At 32.9% G+C, this 26,705-nt stretch overlaps 1 protein-coding gene across 6 annotated transcripts in view; it reads left to right on the top strand.

The window, feature by feature from the left end:
* Window positions 1-26,705, top strand: part of LOC127833710 (E3 ubiquitin-protein ligase rnf213-alpha-like) — a 237,314-nt gene that overhangs the window by 169,709 nt on the left and 40,900 nt on the right. For all 6 annotated transcript variants that reach the window (XM_052359130.1, XM_052359128.1, XM_052359129.1 and 3 more), the window contains 32 exons: window positions 1,130-1,252; window positions 3,001-3,121; window positions 3,291-3,532; window positions 4,022-4,127; window positions 4,297-4,407; window positions 4,583-4,681; window positions 6,548-6,709; window positions 10,139-10,299; window positions 10,463-10,688; window positions 11,156-11,326; window positions 12,237-12,299; window positions 12,459-12,568; window positions 15,074-15,211; window positions 15,834-15,987; window positions 16,238-16,314; window positions 16,421-16,559; window positions 16,749-16,942; window positions 17,439-17,594; window positions 17,697-17,802; window positions 18,031-18,222; window positions 18,307-18,440; window positions 18,533-18,740; window positions 19,699-19,805; window positions 19,924-20,108; window positions 21,110-21,251; window positions 21,558-21,723; window positions 21,831-21,984; window positions 22,175-22,347; window positions 22,543-22,773; window positions 23,368-23,546; window positions 23,632-23,737; window positions 23,895-23,995. In XM_052359130.1, the coding sequence (XP_052215090.1) occupies window positions 1,130-1,252; window positions 3,001-3,121; window positions 3,291-3,532; window positions 4,022-4,127; window positions 4,297-4,407; window positions 4,583-4,681; window positions 6,548-6,709; window positions 10,139-10,299; window positions 10,463-10,688; window positions 11,156-11,326; window positions 12,237-12,299; window positions 12,459-12,568; window positions 15,074-15,211; window positions 15,834-15,987; window positions 16,238-16,314; window positions 16,421-16,559; window positions 16,749-16,942; window positions 17,439-17,594; window positions 17,697-17,802; window positions 18,031-18,222; window positions 18,307-18,440; window positions 18,533-18,740; window positions 19,699-19,805; window positions 19,924-20,108; window positions 21,110-21,251; window positions 21,558-21,723; window positions 21,831-21,984; window positions 22,175-22,347; window positions 22,543-22,773; window positions 23,368-23,546; window positions 23,632-23,737; window positions 23,895-23,995 (4,737 nt within the window). The remainder of the gene's footprint in view (window positions 1-1,129; window positions 1,253-3,000; window positions 3,122-3,290; window positions 3,533-4,021; window positions 4,128-4,296; window positions 4,408-4,582; window positions 4,682-6,547; window positions 6,710-10,138; window positions 10,300-10,462; window positions 10,689-11,155; window positions 11,327-12,236; window positions 12,300-12,458; window positions 12,569-15,073; window positions 15,212-15,833; window positions 15,988-16,237; window positions 16,315-16,420; window positions 16,560-16,748; window positions 16,943-17,438; window positions 17,595-17,696; window positions 17,803-18,030; window positions 18,223-18,306; window positions 18,441-18,532; window positions 18,741-19,698; window positions 19,806-19,923; window positions 20,109-21,109; window positions 21,252-21,557; window positions 21,724-21,830; window positions 21,985-22,174; window positions 22,348-22,542; window positions 22,774-23,367; window positions 23,547-23,631; window positions 23,738-23,894; window positions 23,996-26,705) is intronic.

Here is a 26,705-nt window from a genome sequence, read left to right as displayed (position 1 = left end):
CGCATAAATTGTATGTTATAAGAGTCAAAGCACACATTAGTATCAGTAGATTACAAAGTATACTACGGGAGTTAACATCATATTTGTCCTCACATGGTTTATTATGAGTTTATTTCTCCACCATCAAAATATAGTTAATATGAAACACGCAGTTTTTTTTCGAAGCATTCAAATGACACGCGTTATGCGAAAATTGGTCTTATAGCGTTTTGGCCAGCGTATACTCGATATTATCACTATATTCATTTAATATAATGGTAATAGCAAATTTTATTTTATATTGACTGGTTCTCATTATACCATTTTCATAATATTTATAATGCTTTCAGAACGTCTAAAAAAGAGACGTGTTGTTGTTATTTTATTTAAGTTATCTCTATAACATTAATATGATGATAAACATTTCAAACTTGCGATTTAAAAAGATGTAAGATAATTTTGAAAAATGAGTTGCGTCTAAGATTATGGAACTTCAGTGCCTTCAGCGCGATTACGATCAACCTATAACATGTTTTCTCTCAAACACAGAAAATTTCAGTTTAAAGTTATACAGAAAATAATAATTAAGATGAAGAAGGAAACAAAAAATGATGATGTGAATGATGTAGAGTGTGATCAAAATTATTATGAATATTACGACCACGACGATTCTGCTGCTGCTGATGATGATGAGGAGGAGGAGGAGGAGGAGGAGAAAGTCGAGACGGAGATGGATGATGATGAGGAGGAGGAGGACTATAATGATGATGATGATGATGATGATGATGATGATGATGATGATGATGATGATGATGATGATGATGATGATGATGATGATGATGATGATGCTGATGATGATGATGATGATGATGATGATGATGATGATAATGATGATGATGATAATGATGATGATAATGATGATGATGATGATGATGATGACGGTAATGATGATGATGATGATGATGATGATGATGATGTGACCATTGTTATTGTCTATATTTTGTATGGTTCTGCGAAATATATGAGCAGATAAGTGAAGGTTAATGCTCTTCCGAACAAATATCTATCCACCCTTACTTAAATATTGAATCGACCCAGATTCTAATAATTGTAAGGTCTTGAATACAGTTAATATGCTTACTTGTTTTAGAACAGAGAAACTCAAGAAGTTGTGTACCGTAATGGGTGTTGAGAAAATCCACGATCCGGACCCAACTTACGAATTAACGATGGACAATATAAAGAAAATACTGGCAATATATATGCGATTTAGGTAATATAATCAATGTATTTATGTTCTCATTGATAAAAAAGATTAATTCGAATCATCCATCGGTTAGTTAGTTGTGTGTGACACCTATAATGTAACATATCTTTTAACTTGTATGGTGATTGGTAATAAAAAACAATCTACTCTTATCTCAACCTTCATCTGTTTCAAGTTGGGCAGCTGTTAGTTACTGGAATAGGTTTGTGTAGTTAGTATTTGAAAAGTAGCTTAACCAACTGTTTCCTCGAGCGCCGTTCTATAACTACATGAGTGATAAACCGACGAAAACTTCAACTTAAAAACACAAACTCTGAATATTCATTGGTTATTGTCTTCACCACGACATGTAACCCGACAATACTTTTTGTACGATTCCCTTATATCAATCGTTACCTGATTTCGATCACTTTGGTTACATTAAGAACGCGCGCTCGTGATGACGTCACACGCGTGCACTCAAAGAATTTTGTTTCACTAACATAACTACGCTTGCAAAAATATAAACAATACCAAAATGAGGATAAAAAATATTAACTGCCTTCCAAAATCTAACTTCAACTGAAATAATCCAAATGTATCCCTAATCTATTCAATTTTTACGGTCCTCTTCATAAAATTTCTCCATCAATTTCAAAGTGAGGCAGGCGACTGCGCCAGTGTAAACACAACACGGTCATTTATTTGATTTATTTTTAAGAAAATTCTTTTACTTTCTCTCGATTCTCAAAAAATGTTTCTTGGAACAATATACATGGGTTCAGTGGATTCAGTGGGTATACCCGGTCCCGATAGGATGCTAATTTTATCAAATCTTTTAATAGTGACATATCGGCCAAAATAATATTTGAACAAATTGCGAATGTTATGTGTCAATGTTGATCAAACGAAGATTGACCGATAAAACGGTCCTCTGTCGGAATAATGCAAATTGCAATCAAGTACTCTCACTTTTCGGTTGTGACGTCTCGATACCAGGTACACAACGCGCGTAGTGGATGTTATTTGCAGGCATGTAAGGAATCGACTTTGCGTGGTCAACCACGCTGTAAATAAACAATTTTGGCATGTATATAAAAGGAATTAAATAAATCTTTTAAGGTAAATCGTTTATTGCGGCATTGTTTTCATTACTTCAGAAATTCTTTTTATAGCATAAAACATATAAATGTATTTTTTGTTACTGGATTATTATTTAGCTCGACTATGCTTCAAATAGTGCGATAGTTTGATCTTAACTACTCACCCCGTCCGTCGCCTTTTACATTTTATTCAATGTCAGTTATGGATAAAATATATTGTCTCACCACAACATGTACTCAATTGAAACTTCACAAAGGAAATTATGGGAATGCACTTTCCTACTAATAACCATAACCGGTTAATATTGCAAAAATTAGCACCTTTACATTTTTTGATATAGAAAGTACAATTTCCGTGCATCCACACTTATTGCTATCCACGAAAGATATTCAATTAAATCATGCACATATATTTGGGGTATTTATCGAAGATCATAAACCTTAGCCCATTGTTTTACCTACATTAAAGCAATTTAAGCAAAAGTTAGTTTTTTGTACGGAAATCATGCAATAATATGCATGTTAAATTAATTAGCGATCAGATTATAATTTGAATAAGACATGAAAATGCGTTCGGAGGAATTTGTTGCCCGAATGTTTCGAGTAATATTAAATGCTGGTATTTTACCTATACGTGTACATGATATAACATAACATGACCATTTTTTGTAGGTGCGGCATACCAGTTATAGTGATGGGAGAGACCGGATGTGGTAAAACGCGTCTTGTGAAATTTATGTGTGATCTGCAATGTCCACCTGGTAGTAGGACCAAAAACATGATACTTGTAAAGGTGATTGAATTTTTAAAAATATGATCAGTACAGTGTGCATCTATCAAATATTATGATTTTTTGTAGCTCTTCTAAGTTTCACGAAAATTTAGTTCATTTCCATTTGTATTCTTTGGAAGTATGCTGTAATAAAACTTTAGAAATACATCGAAATATTAATATTTAAAAGGTACATGGAGGAACGACGAAACGCCATATCAAGAAAACCGTTCAACGGGCAGAAGAAATAGCAAATCAAAATGTAAACGAACATGGCAAGCAGATGTATACCGTTCTCTTTTTTGACGAGGCAAATACCACAGAGGCCAGTGGTATTTTTAAGGAAATAATGTGCGACAAATCCATCTGTGGAAAACAAATAGAGATGTACACTAACCTCAAAATAATCGCAGCATGCAATCCATATAGAAAGTAAGATTAAATACCGATCATTTGTTGTCATACTTTTTTGTTTAAGAATATGTAAGTGCTTTTTCGATATAAAACAAATCATATGCGAAATCGCTTGCATTATATCACCAGTTATCCCAGTTTCATTTCCAATTTTAACATTCAAGTTGTGTTTGCGAGATGGGGTTAAGGAAAACGTTTAAACCTGGACAGTTTTGTTTCCGATAGATAGTAATGTACTGTTTGACGCACTATTAAATATATTTTGTGCAAATAAGACATGTAGACAATGAGTTTTGAGTAAGAAATGTAATACTGTATTTTAACCATGTTAAGTAAATATTCTGATTTGACAAATCGTCATGCTACATAACTTAATTGATTGTGTGTTAAATTGTAATAATGCAAATTTGAAAAGAAAAACGTGGAACTCGTCAGTGATACAAAATATTAAAAAATGAGTTTAAGCCAATGTTGTTTGTTTAGTACTGTCATTCAAACTAATTGCAGACACCCTGATAATTTTATTGAACAACTGGAACAAGCTGGTCTTGGCTACCACGTAGATGCCAGTGAAACCACTGATACCCTTGGGAAGGTGCCCATGAGGCGTCTGGTAAGTAGAGGTGGCAAACATAATACTGGACCCACTCTCGCATTAATTTTAACTTTCTTATGTGCAAGCGTTTCGTAGTGTAACATCTATATAGTCATTAGCATATGACATTACATTTATATCAGTTGATGGCACGAATTGTCTTCTCATTGTAACATGTTTTCTCAAGGTGTACAGAGTACAGCCACTCCCTCAAAGTTTGCTTCCCCTTGTGTGGGACTTTGGTCAGCTTAACACTGAAGTAGAAAAGTTATACATACTGCAGATTGTCAAGCAATGTGTAAGTATTTTTTGCCGCAAACAAAAAGATAGCTTTATACCTTACAATAGTATACGTATAATCATTAACATAATATTACAATGAGTTAAATTTTTCTATATAAAAATAGCTTTTTAATGTTTTATGATAATTCATATGTGTGTGTTTTGTAATATATTTTAATATTTTTCACAAGAAAATGGTCATCGAAAATGATCGCAGATACAGAGGAGGCCTTACAGAATCATTAAGTGACATTCTTGCAACTGCACAGCAATATATGAGAGATCGAAAGGTATAGCAAATATAACATAGATTGTACGAACATGACTGATGTTGACTTGTGCGACCAAACTTAGCACATTGGCAACTTCTTCTTATAACTTTTTAATTTGCTATCAAGTGAAATACAATGGTTATTTGTTTACAATTAATTAATAATTTTATTAAGTTTAGTTGTTATAACTATTTCAAATCAAATTACAGCAATTACGAAAGCAATATAATGTTAAATATTCAGGTAATTAACCAGTTCCTGATTTCTACCAGCTCTGTTACACTGTCATATACTGACTGTAAATATTTTTAAGTGTACATATAATCGTGCTTTTACTATTTATTTACTTACGGTTATCTTTTTAAAAAAGACATTTTAACTTAATTTCGCTTAATAACCACCGAGTCAAACAGTTTTTGCAGTTTAAACTGTGTGTTTCATTGCATCTATTATTTTTAGCCGATCGACTTACTCGTTGTTGTTAAATTCAATAAATTACTGTTTCAAAATAGGTAAGCTATATAGCTTTGATATAAATATGTGTATTTTTCATCCCTTGTTTGCCATATGAACCGTCGATACTAACGTATTCGCTGATTAATTGAATATATATTTCTCATCACTTCCAGTACATATATTTTATTTACACGGCGGTCAAATCCAAGACATTTTGGAATATAATTGAAATTGCGTCTTTATTATGCGTTTTAGTATTATGATAGTAAGACACGACCGATTTTAAAAGGTGGTTCACCTAACTATAGAAACAATGGGTAAAGATCTTATGGTTACGAAATACAAAGAACGCATCCTTCGCGTGACAAGAACCGAGTGTTCCGTATGAAAATAACGCCAACTAATATCATAGCGACTGAAAAGGACATCATGTTTGATAGACCCGCAGTAAAGAACAACTAACACAGAGCATAACATGGCAAATACACAGAATACCATGACGAACACACAACATATCATGACAAACACACGGCAGACTACGGCAAACGCACAGCATATCATCACAGATATACAGCATACCATCACAAACACACAGCATATCATCACAAACACACAGCATATCATAACAAACAAACAGCAGACTAAGGCAAACCCACAGCATGTCATCACAAACACACAGCATATTATCACAAACACACATCATTCAAAAACATACCTACACAATGCTATGGCAATCACACTGCATACTATAAGCTCATATCATATGATTTAAACCCACATCTTTTCATGGAAAATGCCGAAATATCAACAGACGACAGGCAAGTCGTTCCATATCTTTTTGGCAGGAAAACATGTGTTTAAACAATATTTTGTTCGGTTTTATATACCTCATCATAAGCTTATTGTTTTATGTCATTTTATAACAACGATTACAAAAAATAACACATGTTGAATACAACATTAACAAAAGATAAAAACTGGTTAATCAATCAATCCCTGTAATACATAAATAAGGCATGTTAATTCTCGATGAGTGCCCTGATTAATTATTAATTGTTAATAAGTTATTGCCCTTTGTTCATAATTGAAGAAATAAGCTTTTGTGCGCAATGCCTCTTTATTTTGCATGCCATTGCCGTCAAACATTAACAGAAAAAAGTTCCAAGTAAAGAATACATTTGGTCGAGATTTCACGACTGATTTATTGTTAAGTAGTTATTACCCTTTGTTAAAAGTAAAATATTGCAAGGGCCTTGTGATTGCATTGTTGTTCTTAATGTGTTTCACTTCTTAAAATTTCAATCGCAAATTCTTACTATATCCTTGATTAATGAATACACCCATGACGGTAGAAAGCTTCTTGTTGCTCTTAATAAAAGAAATTAATGCATTCCTTAATTAAACTATGTTTTGTTGTTTTTCATTAAGGATGAATGCAGCTTTGTTTCACTGAGAGACATCGAGCGAGTATTATTGGTAATGACATGGTTCTACAAAATCAGCGAACACCTGTATCCGCTCATAGATTTAAAACAGATGAGACAAGAAAAAAATGTCTTGACTGCAACAACCTACAATGCCAAGGTGGACGTAAGTATCTACTTTAAGTTATGTGTAAAAACCAACTTTATTTATTTATGTATTTTTATAGTTAATGCATTTATTGTATTTATGTATTTATGTATTTATGTATTTATGTATTTATGTATTTATGTATTTATGTATTTATATATTTATGTATTTGTGTATTTGTGTATTTATGTATTTATGTACTAATGTATTTGTTTATTCAGTAAGAATGTGAGTAAGCAGTGAGTCAATCGATCAGTCAGTCGGTCTTTCAATCTGCGACTTATTATATATGGCAAGAAATCAAGAAAAGCAAGTAAATAACAAACACACATATATACGAATAAAACTTGAGACGCCGCCTTGGAACGGTCAAGGCAAAGCAGTGGGTGTCTTACGGTTTTGAAGGAGCTCCCGACCTTACACTTCATCCTGTTTCTTTAATGTAAATTAACATTGCCCCCTAGCATCATCATTCAAATTAAATAGAAATGATATAGAAAAAAGTTCACTGCAATTACCCTTTCAATACTTTATTATTTGATACAAGAATAGCAGCGGCCTTTGTAACGTTCTAACGAACGATGAAATAAAAGCAAAACGAGTACCTTATTTATGTAGTCTTTTATACAAACACAGCTTTCGAGACATAGCAGCATATGGTTTAATATTAAAATTATACACTTTTGTTCTGCAGTTCTGATAAAGGCCGCACTGTTGGTTGTACGACAAAAGTTCATAATTTGGTCATGTGTGTCAATATTTAGCTACAAACAATAGTACCAAATTAGTTATATTCAAAATAACATTAGACTCATCAACGACAGGCTCTAAATATTTATTATCTAGCGCTACTGTTTCATTCGTTTTTGTAATGTCATTAATAAGAAAACAAGGTATGTGATTATATGTTGTCCATTTTCCTATTAACATTATATTAATATGAGATAAATACTTGCTAGTCTAAAACTAGACTAAGAATAGTCAAGTTTAGAGTAGTTCTTTATCTCAACACAATAAGACACAAATACACAAAACACGGGCATTTAGTTCAATAATGTATACAATGTTTTTACAATATTTAAGTTTTGAAAATGATGAAGGCCCCCTTGTCAATAACCCATTCGCTTCAGCAAAACATATATTGCGTTAATGCGTGCTTCCTTGTGCACTGTAACGACATCTTCTCTGAAACTGGTTTATTCATATTGAAAATACTTGATACAAATGTAAATAATAATCATCTACCATCAGAGTTTTTGAAAAACGGTAGCCGATCGTTGCACACGATAACAATCTCATCAACGTTTTGAAAAATTGTACATATCAAATTGCAACAGACTGCATTTACGTATGGTTTTATTGACATGTAGTGTCTCTAATTACTTGATTGATTTTGAAATCATTTTGTACATATGTTTTCTAGATAATATATAATGTCCCCATGGAAAATGTTAAACTTCATTAAGTTACGTTTTTGGAAATATTTGTGTTACAGACTACTGGTAAGATTTAAAATTAATATCACACCGAGATGCATTGCGTGGTTTGTTGTTACTTAAATAAATAGAACAAACATATGTATTAACTACTTTATGACTTAAATGCATATTTCGCACTTAACCATGTTAACCAATGGTTTCCACTGCTGGAACAAGCGGACAACAATTTGCGTAATGGTTCTGGTAACTAGTTTAATAAATAGGACAGGGGACAATTAATTTTCAGATTATCATCCTGAATTTTTAAAACGTTGGGGCGGATGGGCCTTTGTTAATTAATGTTTTACATGTTCATATTTCACCGATGAATATTCACTTCTTTCTCTAAATGTGTAGGTCTTTTTAATTTCAATGCATTTAATTATTTTATTTGCAGAACAGGTAAACGTATTTATATTGTTATTTTCATATATTATATATCAATATAGATATTGTTGATTGTCAATAACAATATTGAATTATTAATAGTGGAATTTTGGAATCAGCTTGATTTTCCTCTCCAAAGTGACTTACAATTCCCCAACAGCTTTTTAACAGGAATAACACCCTTGTCTACTGCTTTCAAGCTACTTTAAACGTACATAATTCAAAAATAAATGATACACTGAACCTGGTATCTTACACATTGCGTTTTCATTACAATCACACATTTAAAGTTTTAATTCAATTGCTTGAGAATTAAGAAACGTGGAAGTGATAAGTTATGTACGTGTGATTATTTGACTTTATCCTGAGCAAGCTCACTACAAAATAATTCATTGTACGAACACACCTAGATTGATGAAATTGAAATATAATTAGATATTAATCGCGTTTCACCATTTTTACGTTGGGAAAGATAAAACACTAGGTACCTCGCGTGTTTAAGCGTCCAATCGTCACGGATTTGTAATTTTATCGCGAGCTTGCACAAAATTAAGTCACATGATGGCATCTAGAATTTTAAAATAAAAGCTTTACTTTGTACTGAGATATTTAAATTTGAAAAGTGTTAAAGTATCCAAGTGTATACTAGTCGTTCAAACAATGTAACGTCGAGGGCTTGGCAGCTGTCAAACCCAGATGAGAATTTTGTTAAATTTTGTCGAGAACTACTTTACGATTTTACATACAGACTATTTTACATAAAATCCCAAAGTCGCAAACTGTTTTGTTGAAAATGGTAGACCTCATGGAATGTTAAACGTGCGCCGATAACAATAGCATATGGACACCTTCATTTTACAGGAAACAATCTCAAATGGTATGTTAAATTTATTGAACACAGTAGTTACAAATTCAGTGGTGCGAACAGTCAAATTATTCACTCACTATCTTAAGCAATATAACGGTCTCGGTGAAATGGTTCCAAATATTGCCCCTCCACCACCCCCCCCCCATTACTTCGAAAAATGATTTGACTGTTGCCCAATGTAATTGAAATAGCTGTATACTATTGTATTTCGTCAAGAATGGATTGCCATTAGATATCATCATGCAAGTTCGTATACATAGTTGGTCCGACGTTTAAAATTTGTTCGTTGACCAATTCTTCCACTGTTCATCCGCCCATTGGAATTACTCGTACACGTGATTATTAAACTCAAAACATACATTTAACTCGTTATGAATAACCTCTTCACTCCTCCAAGGTAAACTTTCAGTAAACACAAAATAATGAAATAAGCCGAAAAGTACACAATGTAAGTAGGTTTAAATAGGAAAAACAAAGTGAGGTTTACTCTTAATTCTTTTCAACAAAGTCAGACGTTGCTCGATTTTTAATAGAAAAACTTGTTATTCTTATACTATTATGACGAAAAGAGATGTGCTTTGATGAAAATGAAGTGCGCAACCTTCTTAACTATATTTAGTTTTAATACGGCCGCCGATTTTATATATTAAAGTATATATATATATATATAGGTGTGTGTGTATGTATAATACACTAATAGATTTTTGTTTACAGCAACTCGACAAATTAACCAGAAGTTTGATTCTTGCACTTGGCGTTTGCTACCATGCATGTCTTAAAGAAAGGGGTGCTTTTAGAACAAGTATTGCTGCCGCGCTTAAAAGTCCATTCCAGTTGCCAGGAGGAGCAGAAAGAATATTACAAGAAATTGAAAAGTAATACTGTACATGCTCATGTTGTTAATTGTTTGTTTGTTTGTTGTCGTGCTTTTCTGTCAAAAGTACGATACCGATATTAATATTAAAAACAACGAAATTACCATGCTTGATAAATAAGCAGTTCTTATATATATATATATATATATATATCTTTCTACAGTTGCCAAGATGTTTTTCTTGATAATGTGTTGCTGAATAAGAATATTGCAAAAAACACTGCGTTGAGAGAAAACGTGTTTATGATGGTCGTTTGCATTGAGCTGCGCATCCCTCTCTTCCTTGTTGGCAAGCCTGGAAGTTCTAAGTCGCTTGCCAAAACTATCGTCGCCGATGCAATGCAAGGCAAAAATTCTAGAGGAGGAGATTTATTCAAGCACTTTAAGCAGGTTTGAGTAATTTAATTGGACTTAGATTGAATAATTATTCTTAGTTATGTTTTTGATTTATATAAATGACGCTGCTATGAGGTTAATGTTCATTTACGCCTGTATTCTGTATGATTAAAAGGGAGGCTTTGGATCCCTTCAACAAGTCAGCTCACATGTAAAATGTCACGCTTATATCAAAATATGATTAAAAACGTTAGCGTACATTTATTTTGAGTCACGAAGCCCCTAACTGCATATAGACATCGGCCTTTTGGCTTCGATTCAGATGAAAGTTTTTATTTGTTTGTACATAGTTTTAAAATATTATGAGACAAATATAATGCAGAATAAGGTTCAGTGTTCGAAATGTCATGATACATTTGGTAGTAGTATTTATTATTAATTTATTCATTTACAATATACATTATTGTTTTCAATATCTTGCATTTTTGTCGTGTATTAAAAACCACAACGGCTGATTTCAGGTGCAAATGGTTTCCTTTCAATGTAGCCCATTAGCCACATCCGAGGGCATCATTGGAACCTTCAGACAATGTGCTCAGTTTCAAAAGGACAAAGATCTCCACAAGTTCGTGTCTGTAGTTGTCCTTGACGAAATCGGGCTGGCAGAAGACAGTCCCAGAATGCCATTAAAGGTACAGTTAACGTGTTCTATATACTTTGTACTGTTTGTAAAATTGGTAGCAAAAATTTTGATTCAGTCAACAAAAACGTTGTTTAAATGATTGCAATAAAATTGTTGTTGGAAATGAATTTATTTTCTTACATAAAAGGATACTCCATGGAATCTTTAAACGAAGTTGAAAGTGCAAGGTTGTATAGTTTAAAGTTAAAATTTATATCGGGCGCTTATATTTCTTTGTAAAACATATATGAATCACTTTGAAATTGGCATATATATATAATTGCTTTTGTCAGTATGCCACCTCTTAGCTGGTGTATCAATTACCTAAAAAAAACGTTATACAACTTTACACACATAAACGTGTGACCTTCTGGACATGAGTAATGTGGTTCAATTTATTTCGATTTAAGCACACTGATGATTCTTTTTTCAACAAACAACATGTTTAAGAGGTCTGTTCGTATAAATGCTTTTGTAATTCACATTAATTGAGTACTAAAACGTAATAAATATATTTGTTATACTTTGAACGTGTGGACCTGTAAGCTTCGGTGCAGCTTTTAGTCGACATTAATTTTTTTCCTGCAAAAACAGAAACAGTCTTAACTTTTGTATTACCGCTAGATTGAGGAAAATTTCCAATCATATAAATCAAAAAAATAATCTTAATAATCATATCAATGAGTTTTAGAGTTTGACACTGTAGTTTAAGTTCTGAAGCAGAATGTGTGGGGCGTACGTATATAGTGGGCATTCATCTAAAGTAAACCATTTGCGATATCAATCAAATGCTTTGTCACATGCACTGTATATATTTAGCGGAAATAAATAGCACATATGTTTCTGAAGAAATATAGTAGTCTTTGAAAATACCAGTTTTCAATTTAAACGTTAGAGACATTCTATTTTTTGTTTTTAAGACATTGCACCCACTTTTAGAAGATGGATGTGTTGGAGAAGAAACGCCAGAAAAATACAAAAAGGTAAAATATAAAAAGGCACACTTTTAGAAGATGGATGTGTTGGATAAGAAACGCCAGAAAAATACAAAAAGGTTAAATATAAGAAAGGCACACATTTAACTCTGTGGTTCTTAAAATACCACGTTATATTTGAGTAACCTGCATTTCTCATTGTTCAAGGTTGCATTTATCGGCATTTCGAATTGGGCATTGGATCCAGCAAAAATGAACAGAGGAATTTTAGTACAGAGGGAGGTGCCAGATCTGGAGGAGTTAAAAAACAGTGCTAGGTAAATAAATAAGATTTTTGCATATACTTCAGAGTCAACAGCGATACAGAACGTTTAAGAGTGTAACATCGAATATATACTTGAACGATTGATTTATGGACGGAAATGCTAGATTTTGTGTGTATTTCTAACTGGTTTTCTGGATGGATGGACGATTTGTCTTCGCTTGCTTTCCGTATATTTCAAATATTTGCAGGAATGATTATAACTAACACATTACCATATATTTCGCAATAGTGTGGTGGAGGGAGCTTTAACAATAACGGTAATGCATACGTTGTATGCGCTTGTCTACGCATTTCTTAGTTAGGAAGTAGGGATTATCATTTAAGTTATAATTTTCAATTTACCCATTTGAGACGTGATAAATACTATCATTACAAGATATTTGACACCAAACGTAACTCTGTTTCTTAAAATAACTCCCTACCCCATGAAAATAAAAAATAAATAATGAAAACAACATGTGGCATTTTCTGCACAATACGCCTAGTATTCAAAGGTTATTTTGCTATGTGCTTATATGTTGTTGTGTTGAATAAAGGCTTTCAAAATCATTAAGGAATTATTGAACACTAATAATAAAAGAAAGTTTACACACTAAAGTAACTCTATATCTCGGAAATTACCACCTCCCACCTCTTGAAAAACAAAAAAGTGTCATTTGCTGCACATTCCGCCGGGAATGCATAAGCTATTCTTACTGTTTGTCTAAATACTGTTTGTCAATACCCATGGTATGGTCTCACTATAGTTGCAGTTTGCTTATTCTAAAAGACAGATTTGCAAAACATTGTTTAACTTTATTCAGTCACGATAAAATGGCCAGAACTTGAACATTTAAACTTTAAATATCAAATACTCATTTTTTCTTAGCCTTTCGAGACTTTCTCGGATTTTTTCCTATCCCGATGTGCCCCGCTCATTCTTCTTGCATAGGTATGCAACGAGAGCATCTCCAAACTCATGTGCTAATTTTATTCGCATCTCTCAACTGGGCAGTTTCACCAGGATTTTTAAGAATGGATCAACTTAACGCAGAAGTGTACTAATTTCTTTGGAAAACCTGAACTCAAGCTATATTTCCTGCAGTTTTGCAACAGAGTTCAGACTCACAAAGAACTCCTAAACTTTCTGCTTTGCTTCTTTCTAAAATTGAGCCTTCATTTAGTCCAGATTCTCCAGATGAGTTGAACTTCTCTGATTATTTTCTTTGGAGGGGGTGGGCTTATTCCTTATAACATCTAAAGAGTGGAATCGATCCATCCATAAGCTTCTGGTTCTTTTGAAATATATTGATCTACTTACTGCGTTCAGTGTGGCTAGGTTCTTCAATGTTATGTTCAGGCGTGTCATCAATTAAAAAGCCTTTTTGCCTTCAATGAATTGTTTCCAGTCATGTTCTTACTTCCTCTGGATGGTGCTTCAGGAAACGCTTAACACAGTGTCGTGGTAGTACTTGGCGTAGACCTTTGCTACTTTTCTTTCTTCCTCGGTTGTGTTAACTCTCCTATTTCCATTGTCCAGGTGGTATCGTATCATGCGTATATCACTCTGAATTGATGGAGTTGTGTCAAGTTTAGACTTTCCTGGAGGGCGGGAAGTAAATGTCTGCATTTTAAAAAGTTCCGCTTGATCTAGGGCTCGGCACTGCTTGATGATGTTCACCTCACACTTATGTTACTTTTCTGAAAAAGTAATACTCTAAGTAAGATTAAGTATTTAGTACTAGGTCAAAGAAAGTGTTAATTTCTCCTGTACTTTCTACTAATTGATTACTGTATAATTAATTAACCTGGTTAATTTAAGCGAACAAATGTCAAATCGAATGTTTAATTGGGCAAGCTTTCTATAAAATGTAGAAATATAAGTATACGATCATGGGTTTGCATTTAAAAGTCAAATAACATGCCTACGACAAATTTTAAAGTGTTTGTCTGATAGGGTGTTGAATATGGTCATCTCTTTCAGGATGGTGACGGTTTGCTGTAAGTCAACCAAATGTTCTATGTAAATGAGCTGTATAATGTTAGAACTTGGTAACATCTTACAGTTGTACAAATGTGTTGTCCCAAGATGTGATCGTATGTTAAATTTTAAAAGGGGTCAAGGTTGAAAAACACATTCCGATGCAGTTTTTCGGTTTAAGTGGGGGTAATTATCATGATAGGTACCAACTTCCAATATATAAAGATATCCAAAATGACCCGATGCATCATCCCTCAAGAAGGTATAATCATTTACCTATGTCTTTTTACACCATGTATCCCCCTCTCTACTTAGACCACTTTGGGACTTCTTTGAAACGCAAAGGTGCATGAGTTATGGGAGGGTTCAGTGGTGAGTGGGGAAATAACCGAAATCATTTTTCTGTTTTTCATTAAAAGTTTACATCAAGATTGTGTATAACAATTATATTGAGTATGATAAACAACACTTGTTTTTAAATAATATTATTAAGATTAAAACATTTGATTAATGCTATCCAAATATACATCATTCCAGAGGAATATGTTATTCAACGGACGAACTGTATCGGCTTTTCATCGAACAATGGATAGAGCCTCTTGCAATCGGATACATAGATGTTTTTAATTTGGCATCAGAGAAGCGAGAATTTTTCGGACTAAGAGACTTTTACAGGTTTGTTTCCCACGGAATTGCAATGATGATGTATTGTGTTACTTGTTTTGTTGAAGATATTTTACTTGATATTTTACATTTTAAGAAACCATGATTTAATGAGAAAGTTTGAAATGTTAAGTCATGCAGAAATGTTATCAATATCAATTATAATGCAAATAGTAATCATGTTCACGATGTGCATTGAAATACGTACATCTATTGATGTTGTTTTGTGTGTTGTTGTTGTTGTTTTTATGTCATTTAAAAATACCTTAATCATGCATAACACATTGTTCTTAAATGTAACTTTTGTTTTTAATTGTGTGCCAGGAAACAGTCTGTAAGCAAGGCTTATATCCAAACAAAACTATATTCATTTTTTATAGATTTCTTTGTATTTTATGTCTTTGGCATCTATATATTTTGCAACCTGTAATGTATGGCTGTTCAGATTATATAAACAAATGTAAGAGAACATTAATATACGTTTGATTACTTTACATCATCAACTGGGTTAGTCCTCACAATGGAAATAGTATATTGGTTGACCATTTTTCAAATCAAAATGATAACGACGGAGTTTTTTGCTAGCGACATTTCGGGCCGGCTAACATTGTCGTATGGGTTATATATTTTTCAGTTTAGTGAAGATGGTGAACCGATTTGTAACTGAACAAAAAAGACAGCTATCACGGTATCAAATAATACATGCTATAAAACGCAATTTCGGCGGACTCGACTCTTTAAACCCAGAACAAATTTTCATGAAGCATTTGGGGCAAGAATTTGGTGAGGTAGACATGATTATAAATAATAATAAGTAACTGTTATTTAAGATCGGTCGGCATTCCGCTTTAGTTTCCGATTAAATTGTTAAACAGTCGCATCTGCAGAAGAGAATTTGAATAATCAATTGTTTGATATGTGGGTATTACAAAATAATAAAAGGTAGCGTGTGTATACAACTTGTAGTTAATTCAATATATATGTATATTATGAAGTTGTTTTGTACACAACTTACTCCTCCGTATCTATATATTAAAGCCGACGAGCGACGATCCAGACTGCAGTGCAAAAGGGTTAATAGAAGCATGCCTTTCTGGAAATGGAACAAGTGAAACGTAATAAAGTTTAATATACAAATATATACGTGTAATCAATTTGACCTAAGCAAATTATATTCACAGTTTCATTTAAACTTTATAGAAAAAAAAAATTCTCTTTTAGTGAAAATAGATACTTGCTACTGTTGACGGAAAACTATGGGTCGTTGCCGATGATCCGACAAAAGTTCTTCAAAGACCAAGACAAAAGACCAATTATTATTTTTGGCAGTCATTTTCGCAGCGACCGGGAATATACCCAGGTATGTAATCTCACACTAAACAAGTTTTTATAAAGATGTATTAATTTAATGTTTTGCCATAAGTAAGATTATTAAATCAGAATGACAGATTACATAATATTGCTCCACTTTGTGACAAAAACACTATATGCAGGCATGTTTACGGATACAGCTATTTCACAATTTTAATAAATATTTACTAATTTGTAGGTGTGTCGCAATATAAACAAGATCAAGGTATGCATGGGAACTGGAAAAACAGTTATTTTACTAAACTTAGAGAATTTGTACGAAAGTCTTTACGACGCACTGAACCAATACTATGTTACATTCGGCAACAAAAGATACGTAGATCTTGGTCTCGGCACACACAGGGTAAAATGCCATGTTCATCAGAACTTCAGGTGGGTTGCATAAAATGATATTTGTTTTTTATGCTTAAACGTGCATTACACACAACTGAACTTGATATGACTATACTTTTCAAAACAATATTGTGCATAACGACTAGCCGTTGTTCATCCGTCATTCCGTCGAATTTGTGTGCTGTTTGTAAAAGGGTTGCTCCGTATTTTTAGTCCAATCTTTTCGACATTACTTGTATCAACAACAAAAAATATTCAGACGTGTGTAATGTACAAAGTTATGCTGCTAGATGGGTTAAACGGTGCAGCTCTTTAGCTATATTGTTAACCTGCGCATATTCAAATTGTTGTTTTTTCGACACTCGCCGTTTTTAGCAAATGATATTATTGTTTAAAGTATGTCACGCGAATAAAATTTAATTGCTGCAAGAGGGATGAAACTTTTTAACAGCATGTGAACATAAATCACTCTTTATTATATTCCGCATGTTTCTATGTTAAGTGTTACGTTTATACAATTGTTTGAAATCAACAGGTTAATTGTTGTTGCTGAGAAGCAAACAGTCTACAAAAGATTTCCAATTCCTCTGATCAACCGTTTGGAAAAGCATATTATAACCGGCAATACGATGCTAGACGAAGAACACTTGGCATTGGCTAAAATACTTCAATGCTGGGCAAAACAGTTAAGGTATGTGTTTCAATGAATATAAATATATAATTGGACAACAAGCCATTGTCAATGTATGTATACGTATTTTGATTTCATGGGAGACATTTATTTTGCCAACAGTCAAAGCAAAGAAGCTGATGTGATTATTGGCTTTCACGATGACGCGTGTTCTGCAAGTGTAATGCACGTTACTGACCAGCTTCAAGATCGAGCGAGTGCAGGAAAAGTATATTTATTTTCGTTTAATTGTTACTGTATATATATAGATATAACAGCTTCATAAATCAAAATCATGTATAGTCCATGTTAAAAATAAAGTATCGATCTAAAAATTAAAGAATCGATCTAATATATTTAATAGCAGATGCAACACGTTTGACTAAAACAATGTTGATAATAAAGAAACATTTACATTTTTGTTATTTAACATAATTTGTTTTAATTATATTTTAAGATACTTGAAAAAGAAAAAGAACTGCTTTTATGGTGCGTTACACCTGATTCCTTATGGCGGGACAATGGTCTCGATCAGCAGGAAATGGATGCACTTAGAAAAGTGTATTTTCATCAACAGGCGCATGAAAGCCTAATATCATACCTACGCAAAATGATTGAGACCGATGGTGTACAACAACTGTTTGTACAGGTATGGCAGTACTTTTTGTGAAACAAATACGACAAAACATGTGTATTATAAATAATGTATTGTATATGTGTTTTTTTATTGTAGATAACATGCCATTCTAAACTTCTACCAGACAACTACGGTTTTGAAATTACAAACAAATTATCATCTATTCGACACGTAGAGATAGTCTCCCTGTGTGCATTTGATACAGAACAACAATTCTGTACTCGCATACGGTAAGTTACTGTTATTTGTTTTATTAATTTTAGGTAGGTTCAAATGGTTTTCTTTTGTATACTATTAAACTTATGGGTGTTTGTTATTTAAGGCATTTTCTGGATAGCGATTCAGCCCCACGTTTACTTATTGTCCAATGTGACTCTGGTGACTATAATGCCAATCTAGTGGCGTGTGCAGAAAACTGTGTTTTGGATGAATTCGAGAAAAAGATGGAATGGCTCCGGGAAGCTCCCGTGCATGTCGCTTTTGTAGTACAACTACCACGAAAGATCGGAGGATGTTTTACAGGTTTTCAGGTACATGTGGTACATGTGGAAGTGAAATTGTATGTCTTTGAATTATAATAGAAAAAAAGGTTGAAACCTTAACACTACATCTTTGTCTTATTCATTCTCAAGTGTTGACATTATTTTTAGTACATTTTGACACATCTGTAAATCCTATATATATTAACACAATTAAATACAATAATTGCACTGGGAAAATAACTAAAATATCATCACGATGAAAAGTATATACACGCTCAAATTTGTTTCAATACATGGTTAGTTGAGAATAGGGCTTATATAATTATCAACAGTGCGCGTTCACATTCAGGTGGTAAATTACTTAATCAATGTTAGTACTACTACATTTTCTTATTTTATCGTGGCAGCAAACTACATTTAGTTAGCATTTGTAAACAAATAAAAGAAAGTATATAAATGTCTTTTTCGAGACGCACATGTTTAGTATTGGCTTGTGAACAAGGAACGTAAAACACATTATACATCGCAACGCGGGTAAGCAACCTAGGGCCAGCATAGTTATTTTATATTGCATGTTCTCGAAAAGTGAAGTCAATAGTCGTTGACCTACGCGTCAACAAACAACATATATATGAAGTCGAATTCCAGCAGAATCTGTGTTAGGTTGCCCAACATCTATTCTTAATATTTGTTAAACGATAATATTTTAAGAAATATTTACTTTAAACAACAACTCCAATTAATATGTATTTGGTGTTTTACCCTTATCGACAGGATGCACGTGTTTTATTTTTTAGTGTATTTTGTACTTGTATGTTTGTGTTTTTTATAGATATGTGCCCTGATTGACAATCGAATGTCCACAGTTCAATAATGACACATTTTTCTTTTTCGTTTTTATTTTATATTATATTGATTTTCCCTTTCGATATGTCATTCACGTACTTTTCACGTGTCACAATTTATTGAGACGTCCGTACAAATCAAGCAAAAACACTGATTTCAGTGCGGCATTTGGCGCTGCGTTCACATTGATGATGTGTATGAAGAAGAGCCTGGCTTTCCCAAACTCACAGATATGTTTGGTAAAACCATCGGAAATCTATTACTGAGGTAAGAAGCAGAAGTCTTTGCACGGTTCGTACACACACATTAAATGTTAACATATTTATTTAAATTTTTAAATAAAAAGTGAAGGCATGCTGTTTTAGCATACGAGTATTTATTTTAGTGGTGACCATGGAGACATGCCTGAAACCGCTTCAAGTGAGGGTACAATTCGTTTAGATGGGCTGATAGTTGAAGCTGTGCCATCAGCGCTTTCACTAATTCACGAAAGACATGCGGACGTGCAGCGAGCAACCCAACGTTTGTGTGTTATTCATAAATGTCTACAACGTTCGGAAACTAATTATGGTATGTAGTCACCGAAAATTTGAAATTCAGCTACAGAAAACAATAACTATCCACGGGGTTACGATGATATACTCAGCCCTTTTGACGCCTCATGTAATTAAATAATTCAATATTAAACTAAATAAAAATGCCCCTGGGCTTTGACTTACATGTTATTGACCTCTGAACATTGATGTTTCAGAGAAGTTTTTTAAGGTTATTTGGCTACTAATGTTCATATTGATTATGTCATAACAATTATTGTTTAAACATGGACTTTGCTTTTGTATTTTTATCGTAGGATAAAAACAAATCAGATGCCAAATATATTTCCGTTGGATATTGTGTTGTCAACAAATTACCATTCACGAGTTTTTGTAAACATTCTAGTTGAAAATGGGTATAGGTATTGTAATCTGTATCGTGTGATGATTCAAATTACAAATTATATGAAACGATGCATGCAAGTTTGAACATAAAGTATAACATAGTCAGACATATGTCGTGTTCGGTCAGACAGATTGATATACATAACATGTTGATTCCATTATGACCCCATTTACTTACGGTTTTAATTAATTATCAGTCGCTAAATACATTGGACTGTATATATTGCGTACATTTAGGTACATTTATAAAATTAGCTGCCAGCTAGATTGATATATACTAAAGGCTTTCATGGCGATTCCAGTATGACCTCCTGTACTTCGGGAATTAATAAATTATCAGTAGCTTAATAAATTTGGACTGTACTTTATGCGTAATTTTATGAACATATATATCTTTTTGCCATACATACATGATTTGAAATATTTGTGAAGGCCATGACATTTTCTTACGAATATTTTTTCGAATTCAACTGATTCGTTGATACAGTTTATATTTTGAAAGTAAATTTTTGTGTTATATGTGTCTATTCATTTTGTCCTATTTAAAGAAGTGTATATTAAAAAATAACGAATAAGGCTACATGTATAATGTCAAAATGGTTGTTTACATGTACAGTCGTGTTGCTGTTACAGATTTGTTCACACGAGGCATTCTTAAGATTGTTGGAGAAATTATTACAGAAAAAGAGGAAAAAATTGAAAGTTATTTGGCACAGAAATGGATTTCTCGAGTCGCTGTTTCAAATGAAAATATCTTTCAAAATGGAACGTTCAGGTATTACAACCCGTGTTGTGCAGTGTGGTCTCTTTTGTTGCTGTAACACTAATCTTCGTGAATATGACCAACGATACCAACATTTAAACAACGATAATTTATTATGAGTAACGTGAATGATGCTTCTTTGCAATGTACCTGAAAAATTTGATAGAACTCTTAACACAAGTATATTGACCTTGAAATTTGCCATTTATTTCGTAAGCCTTACCATGTAAAATGGATGTGAATAGTTGCTAGCGAAAATCTATGTTTCGAGTTACTGATTCAGTTAGTTAAAAAACAATATGTTATTCTATTTTTCAGACAAGCATGCTATCATTCGATAATATCAAAAATCTCCCCTGTTCTTGCATATGTCATAGCATTCTTAGACACGAATAACAATCTAGATCTTGCTCTGAGTGATGAACCATGGAAAAGGGACTTTTGGTTGCGATGTATAACAGACAAGAAAATCGTAAATCTTAAGGTAAACTTGAAATAAATGTATTTTAAAAATAGCCTATTATCTTTTACATCAGTTAAGAACATTTGCATGAAATCAGAATAACATGCCGATTATGTATATTGTTTCAGTATGATGGCCTTTTGTCACCAAAAGACAACAAGGAACTTAGAGAAATGGTTGTTCCAAATGTTGGATGCGAAGGCCATGCATTTCAATTGCTTTTTCCATTCTCTTGGCTGATAACACAGATGACAGAAGAACTTTTTCAAAATTCTGCACACGGTAATAAGACATTTTTTCATGTGCTTTGTTTTAATTGTTTGTTTTGTTCTGTGATTATTCCCACTACAACCATATAACACAATGTGTTAGCTCAGTGACAATTAATGAGCGTGATAATTTTCCGTGAACATATTAACACAGTTCGAGGTGAAATAGTTAAACTTTGTTTGTATCACCAAAATCGTTGTAGATTTTTCGAATGACCGCATCAACTTGAACGCACAATTGCTCATGGATGGAAAATTTGGAGCAGTTCTCGCTACTTTGGACAAAGAGGAAAACCAGCTAGATATCATAAATGACTACATTCATGACTTTGTGCACATGGTGTATAACCCTAAAGGTGGTGAAACAGAACGAAATGTAAGATATTGGAATGAAGTGACACACTGAAAGATCCTTTTTATAAAGTTTAATAGAAGTTCCTTACAAAGTTTAATAACTGTACAATTTAAAAAATATTGGAAACTATTGGGAAAACCAGTGCTTTGATATTGAACTTATAGCCTGTATATACTCATGCATTTAGAATGTATATCTTTGTATTGAATTTTGTAGCTTGTAACAAACATAATTCAATCAGGAGCTGAACGTTTATACGGTCAAAACATACCGACAAATGATGTACCTGGTCTTATTCGACATATTGTGTGTGTTCGCTTCGCCTTTGAGGCTGAGTCGTACAGGCTTAAATGCTTCAGAAATATCAACGAAGTCTGGCCAGAGTGTAGCATTCAAATATCCAAGATTCAAGCAAAATCACCCGATTTCTTATTATGCGATCAACAGGTTTGACATTATATTTTCAAAGTTTAACTCTTTTTTCTCATTCCCGCTGTCTGGCATCAAGATGGTAGGTCTCACACCTCTGTGCCTGAGTGATTTCGTTCTTAACACTCTTGTGTGCGTAGTATCATGTAATTTTTCCTTGTTTCGGAATACTTATCTATACGTTTAACAACGCATACTGTTAAAGTTGTTCGATAGAGTTATTTAAAAGGGCCAATGACGTTTGTATTACAAATTACATATACAAAAAATTCTTTTCGCCACTCTTCCTACATTTTGCATGCGATTTTCCTGTTACCTTTACAGAATAATACAATATAAGCGCTACAGTGTAAGTAAGATTTATTGCTGAAAATAGTTTTAAGGAGTTATTGCCCTTCGCGTTAAAATTATGGAAAAGCTTCTGTGGGAAAGTTCTTTATTTAGCGTTCATTTTAACTGATTAAGATAAATAGTTCTGCATTAGTATAAGCACAATACGCACAGTGTGGTTAACTCGTAAAATGTATTACTAGTACACTTTTAACAACAGTTGGACTGTAGATTATTTGATTATTTGAACGGAATGTTTGTAAAGCCGTTTTTATGTTTTAGTTACTGGGGACAATAGGCCTTTTGGCATCATACTTAGCACCACCATTCCTTACAAATAAAAATCAGACTAGAACACAGTGGCTTGGTCAAGTATATAGAAGTCGATACATTGTGGAGCATGTTTTTAGCGTATGTCAGGCGGGTCATGATGTGCCAATTGACAAATACTCCCAAGCAAGGTAAAATGTACACACATGTTTTGCTGCCCAACTGTATTGTACACGAATCTTCATTTAATAATTAACAACTGTTTACATAATTTAGGGCAGGGTGGAGTCGAATTTTAATGCTTAAGCTGTTCATAGAAAACTTATTTCCGGACGACAGAGAAGATATTCTTACGAACGAAGAGTGCAGTGATTTGTGGAACGTAAGTAATACTGTTGCTGTGCAAAGTTGATAAATAAAGTATGTTTTTGCATTTAATTGAAACCGCATTGATTACTGATAATGGTAATCTGTGTAATATATGTTTTTACGTTTTCAATTTAAAAATAGTATTTAAAAATACTAGTACTACTTTTCAGATTTTTGATGCAGACGTTAATATGAAAGACTTGAAATCATTTGAAAGTTTGGAAGGATTTTTGGAAACCTGTAACATCATAGCTGTTACGAAAACTATTGCGTAGGTACATCACAAATAATGTTATGATATGATGCTGACGTAGTTAAAAAAACACGTACCTGACCTACTTGAAAACACGTGATTGCGTGTTGTCGATTCAATATATCTTTCTTCTCTTTAAAAATGGAATTATTAATGGAATGGCCCTTTTATATTTTTTGCTTCTAGAATTTTCAACAAACACATTTTTTCTGACGGGCGTCTCTATTGATTTATTGTTAAAGGGATCTTTTCACGCTTTGGTAAATTGACAAAATTGAAAAAAGTTGTTTCAGATTCGTAAGTTTTCGTTTTAGTTATGATATTTGTGAGGAAACAGTAATACTGAACATTAACCATGCTCTAATATAGCCATTATATGCATCTTTTGACGATTTTAAAACCTAAAAATTATAAAGCGTTGCAACGCGAAACGATTGAATAATTTGGAGAGTTCTGTTTTTGTCGTTAATTTTTGTGAAACTACGAAGATTGCTTATATAAGGTATAAAATACGTCCAAATGTGTACTCGGCGGAATAGCTCAGTAGGCTAAAGCGTTTTTACTTCAGGACTCTGGCAGGACTCCAGGGGTCACTGGTTTGAAACCTGCTCCGGGCAATGTTCTTTTCCTTTTTTTATTTTTTTTCTTGATTTTTTACTGGAGCTTTTATGATCCAATGTTTACATTTAACAATATAAAGCATTCAATGAATAAGTTAAAAAAATGCTAAAATCTGTGAAAAGGCCCCTTTAAGCTTCGTTTTATTAATTTTTAATTAATATACGCTTGTATATATCACGCAGCTTTTTATAATTGCTAGTATAATTTTCGTTTTGATAAAATATCGCCACAGTCTAAACGGTTATTCTTTTAGGTAAAACATTAATTTTTAATTGCATTTATTTTCATAGTATATTGCAGTCACATAAACAAACAAGCTATGCAATATTGATCTTTTACACCCAATAGTGCTTCTTCTTCGTATATGTATACGATGATGTTCTGAAATATTAATTAAATGATACTATATTCTTAAATCTTTTTGTAAAAAAGAAATGATGTAGTTGATACTTGTGCTTAATTTCATTCCATCGTTTCTCAAAAAGTTGTTACTTGTTTCTCTCCTTCCTACCAATGAGTAATTAAATGGCTAATAAATTGAATGCGTTTTAATTCCCTTCTAGTATTGTTTAATTTGAGTTGAAATTCCATTTGGTTAAATTTTATGTATCATTAATATTGCTGGGCCAAGTGTGAGGTTGAGCGCTCTAAAACCGGTTTAAACCCCGAGTGTTTTGCATTGACCGTTCCAAGGCGGTGACCGCAGCTTTAAATACTATGTTTGTATCTTGTATTGCATTGTGCCGTACTGTTTTGACAATTGGTCACTTAGCTTAAATAAAGCATCACGAACGTATGTATGACATGAATGCAATACTGCTGGAGCAACTGGAGTTTCACTTTTTATATAATTTGTTATAGACATGGCAAATACAGTAACTAAGTTTTTTTATAAATTCTGCATTTGAAAAATACTGCAAGAAAATTGTATATATCACATGCGTATAATGCGTTTTAAAGAATAACATCACAGGGTGATGTTCGCTTTTGTTTATTGCGTCATTGCTAAATAAATTCTTACTTTCACTGCCGAAAAATATACTCCATTGATTTACTATTTCGTGTGTGTCAAGTTTTAAAACACAGTAAATAATATAATGTACTTTTTAGATGCAATGAAATAGCAGGATCACTAGCCATTATGTGTATAGGTCATCAAATAGAACATTAAGGACACGCTTTCTTTGAATTAAGATTATTATAGTCTTTCTTACTATAAGTTGTAGAAAACATTACTATACTAAATATTCTGTGCGCATGGTTGCGCAGTAGTCTAGTGGTAACAAATTTATCAATATATTGAAAGGTTTTAGGTTCAATCGACAGCCTAACAGTGGGACGCTTAACAAATTTTCCATACAAGATAAACTAATCACGTCAAGCATAATTTAATATGTTTGTTGATATTTGTTTTTAAAAAAAAAGATTATGTATGAAATTTCATCAACATAATTGAATTTCGTTATCCGTAAGTTTATATATTACGATAAAAGCAATTTAGCAGAAAATTACATCTTATAAACTATAAAGAACAGCGAGAGATTTAAGAATAGTACCGTTTAATATGATATTGGAAATATGTATTACAAAGACCTATCAAACATGGATTTCCAAGTATACACTCTTAAAAGGCAGTGTTCAAAACAACCCATCAAAGCTACTAAATAGTCTGCGTTCATATCGTGATCTTATTTATTAAGTGCTATTCATTAAATCACCTTCATTTACAGATAAACAAACACAAAGGAACTTTGGCTGAAACCTATCTAGTCATAGTTATGCCTATTTGTCATTATTCCACTTCCAACCTAAACGGAGCGTGGCAAACGATTTACTTGGCCGACTTTAAGATATATTGGTTAAAAGTTAGTGTAATATACTTCATTAATTTTATCCACTTTTTCCTCATTTTCATTTCGGAAAGAGAGCGAGCGCGTGGAAAAAATCCGACTGTATTCTTCTTAAATGTGATTAAAAACATTTTTCAACCAACACAATTAAATTGCGTTGAACGGTATTTTTTTCGACAAACTTAAATGGGCCGATTAACGATATCTCTTTTTAGCAACGTGCACTCATCTGTAATGTCTATTATTTCACACACTGG

The sequence above is a fragment of the Dreissena polymorpha genome, chromosome 6 (assembly GCF_020536995.1).
Source record: "Dreissena polymorpha isolate Duluth1 chromosome 6, UMN_Dpol_1.0, whole genome shotgun sequence".
In the NCBI taxonomy this organism is placed as follows: Eukaryota; Metazoa; Mollusca; class Bivalvia; order Myida; family Dreissenidae; genus Dreissena; species Dreissena polymorpha.
Note: the sequence above shows the minus strand (reverse complement) of the source record. Positions and strands in the feature narration are given on the sequence as shown.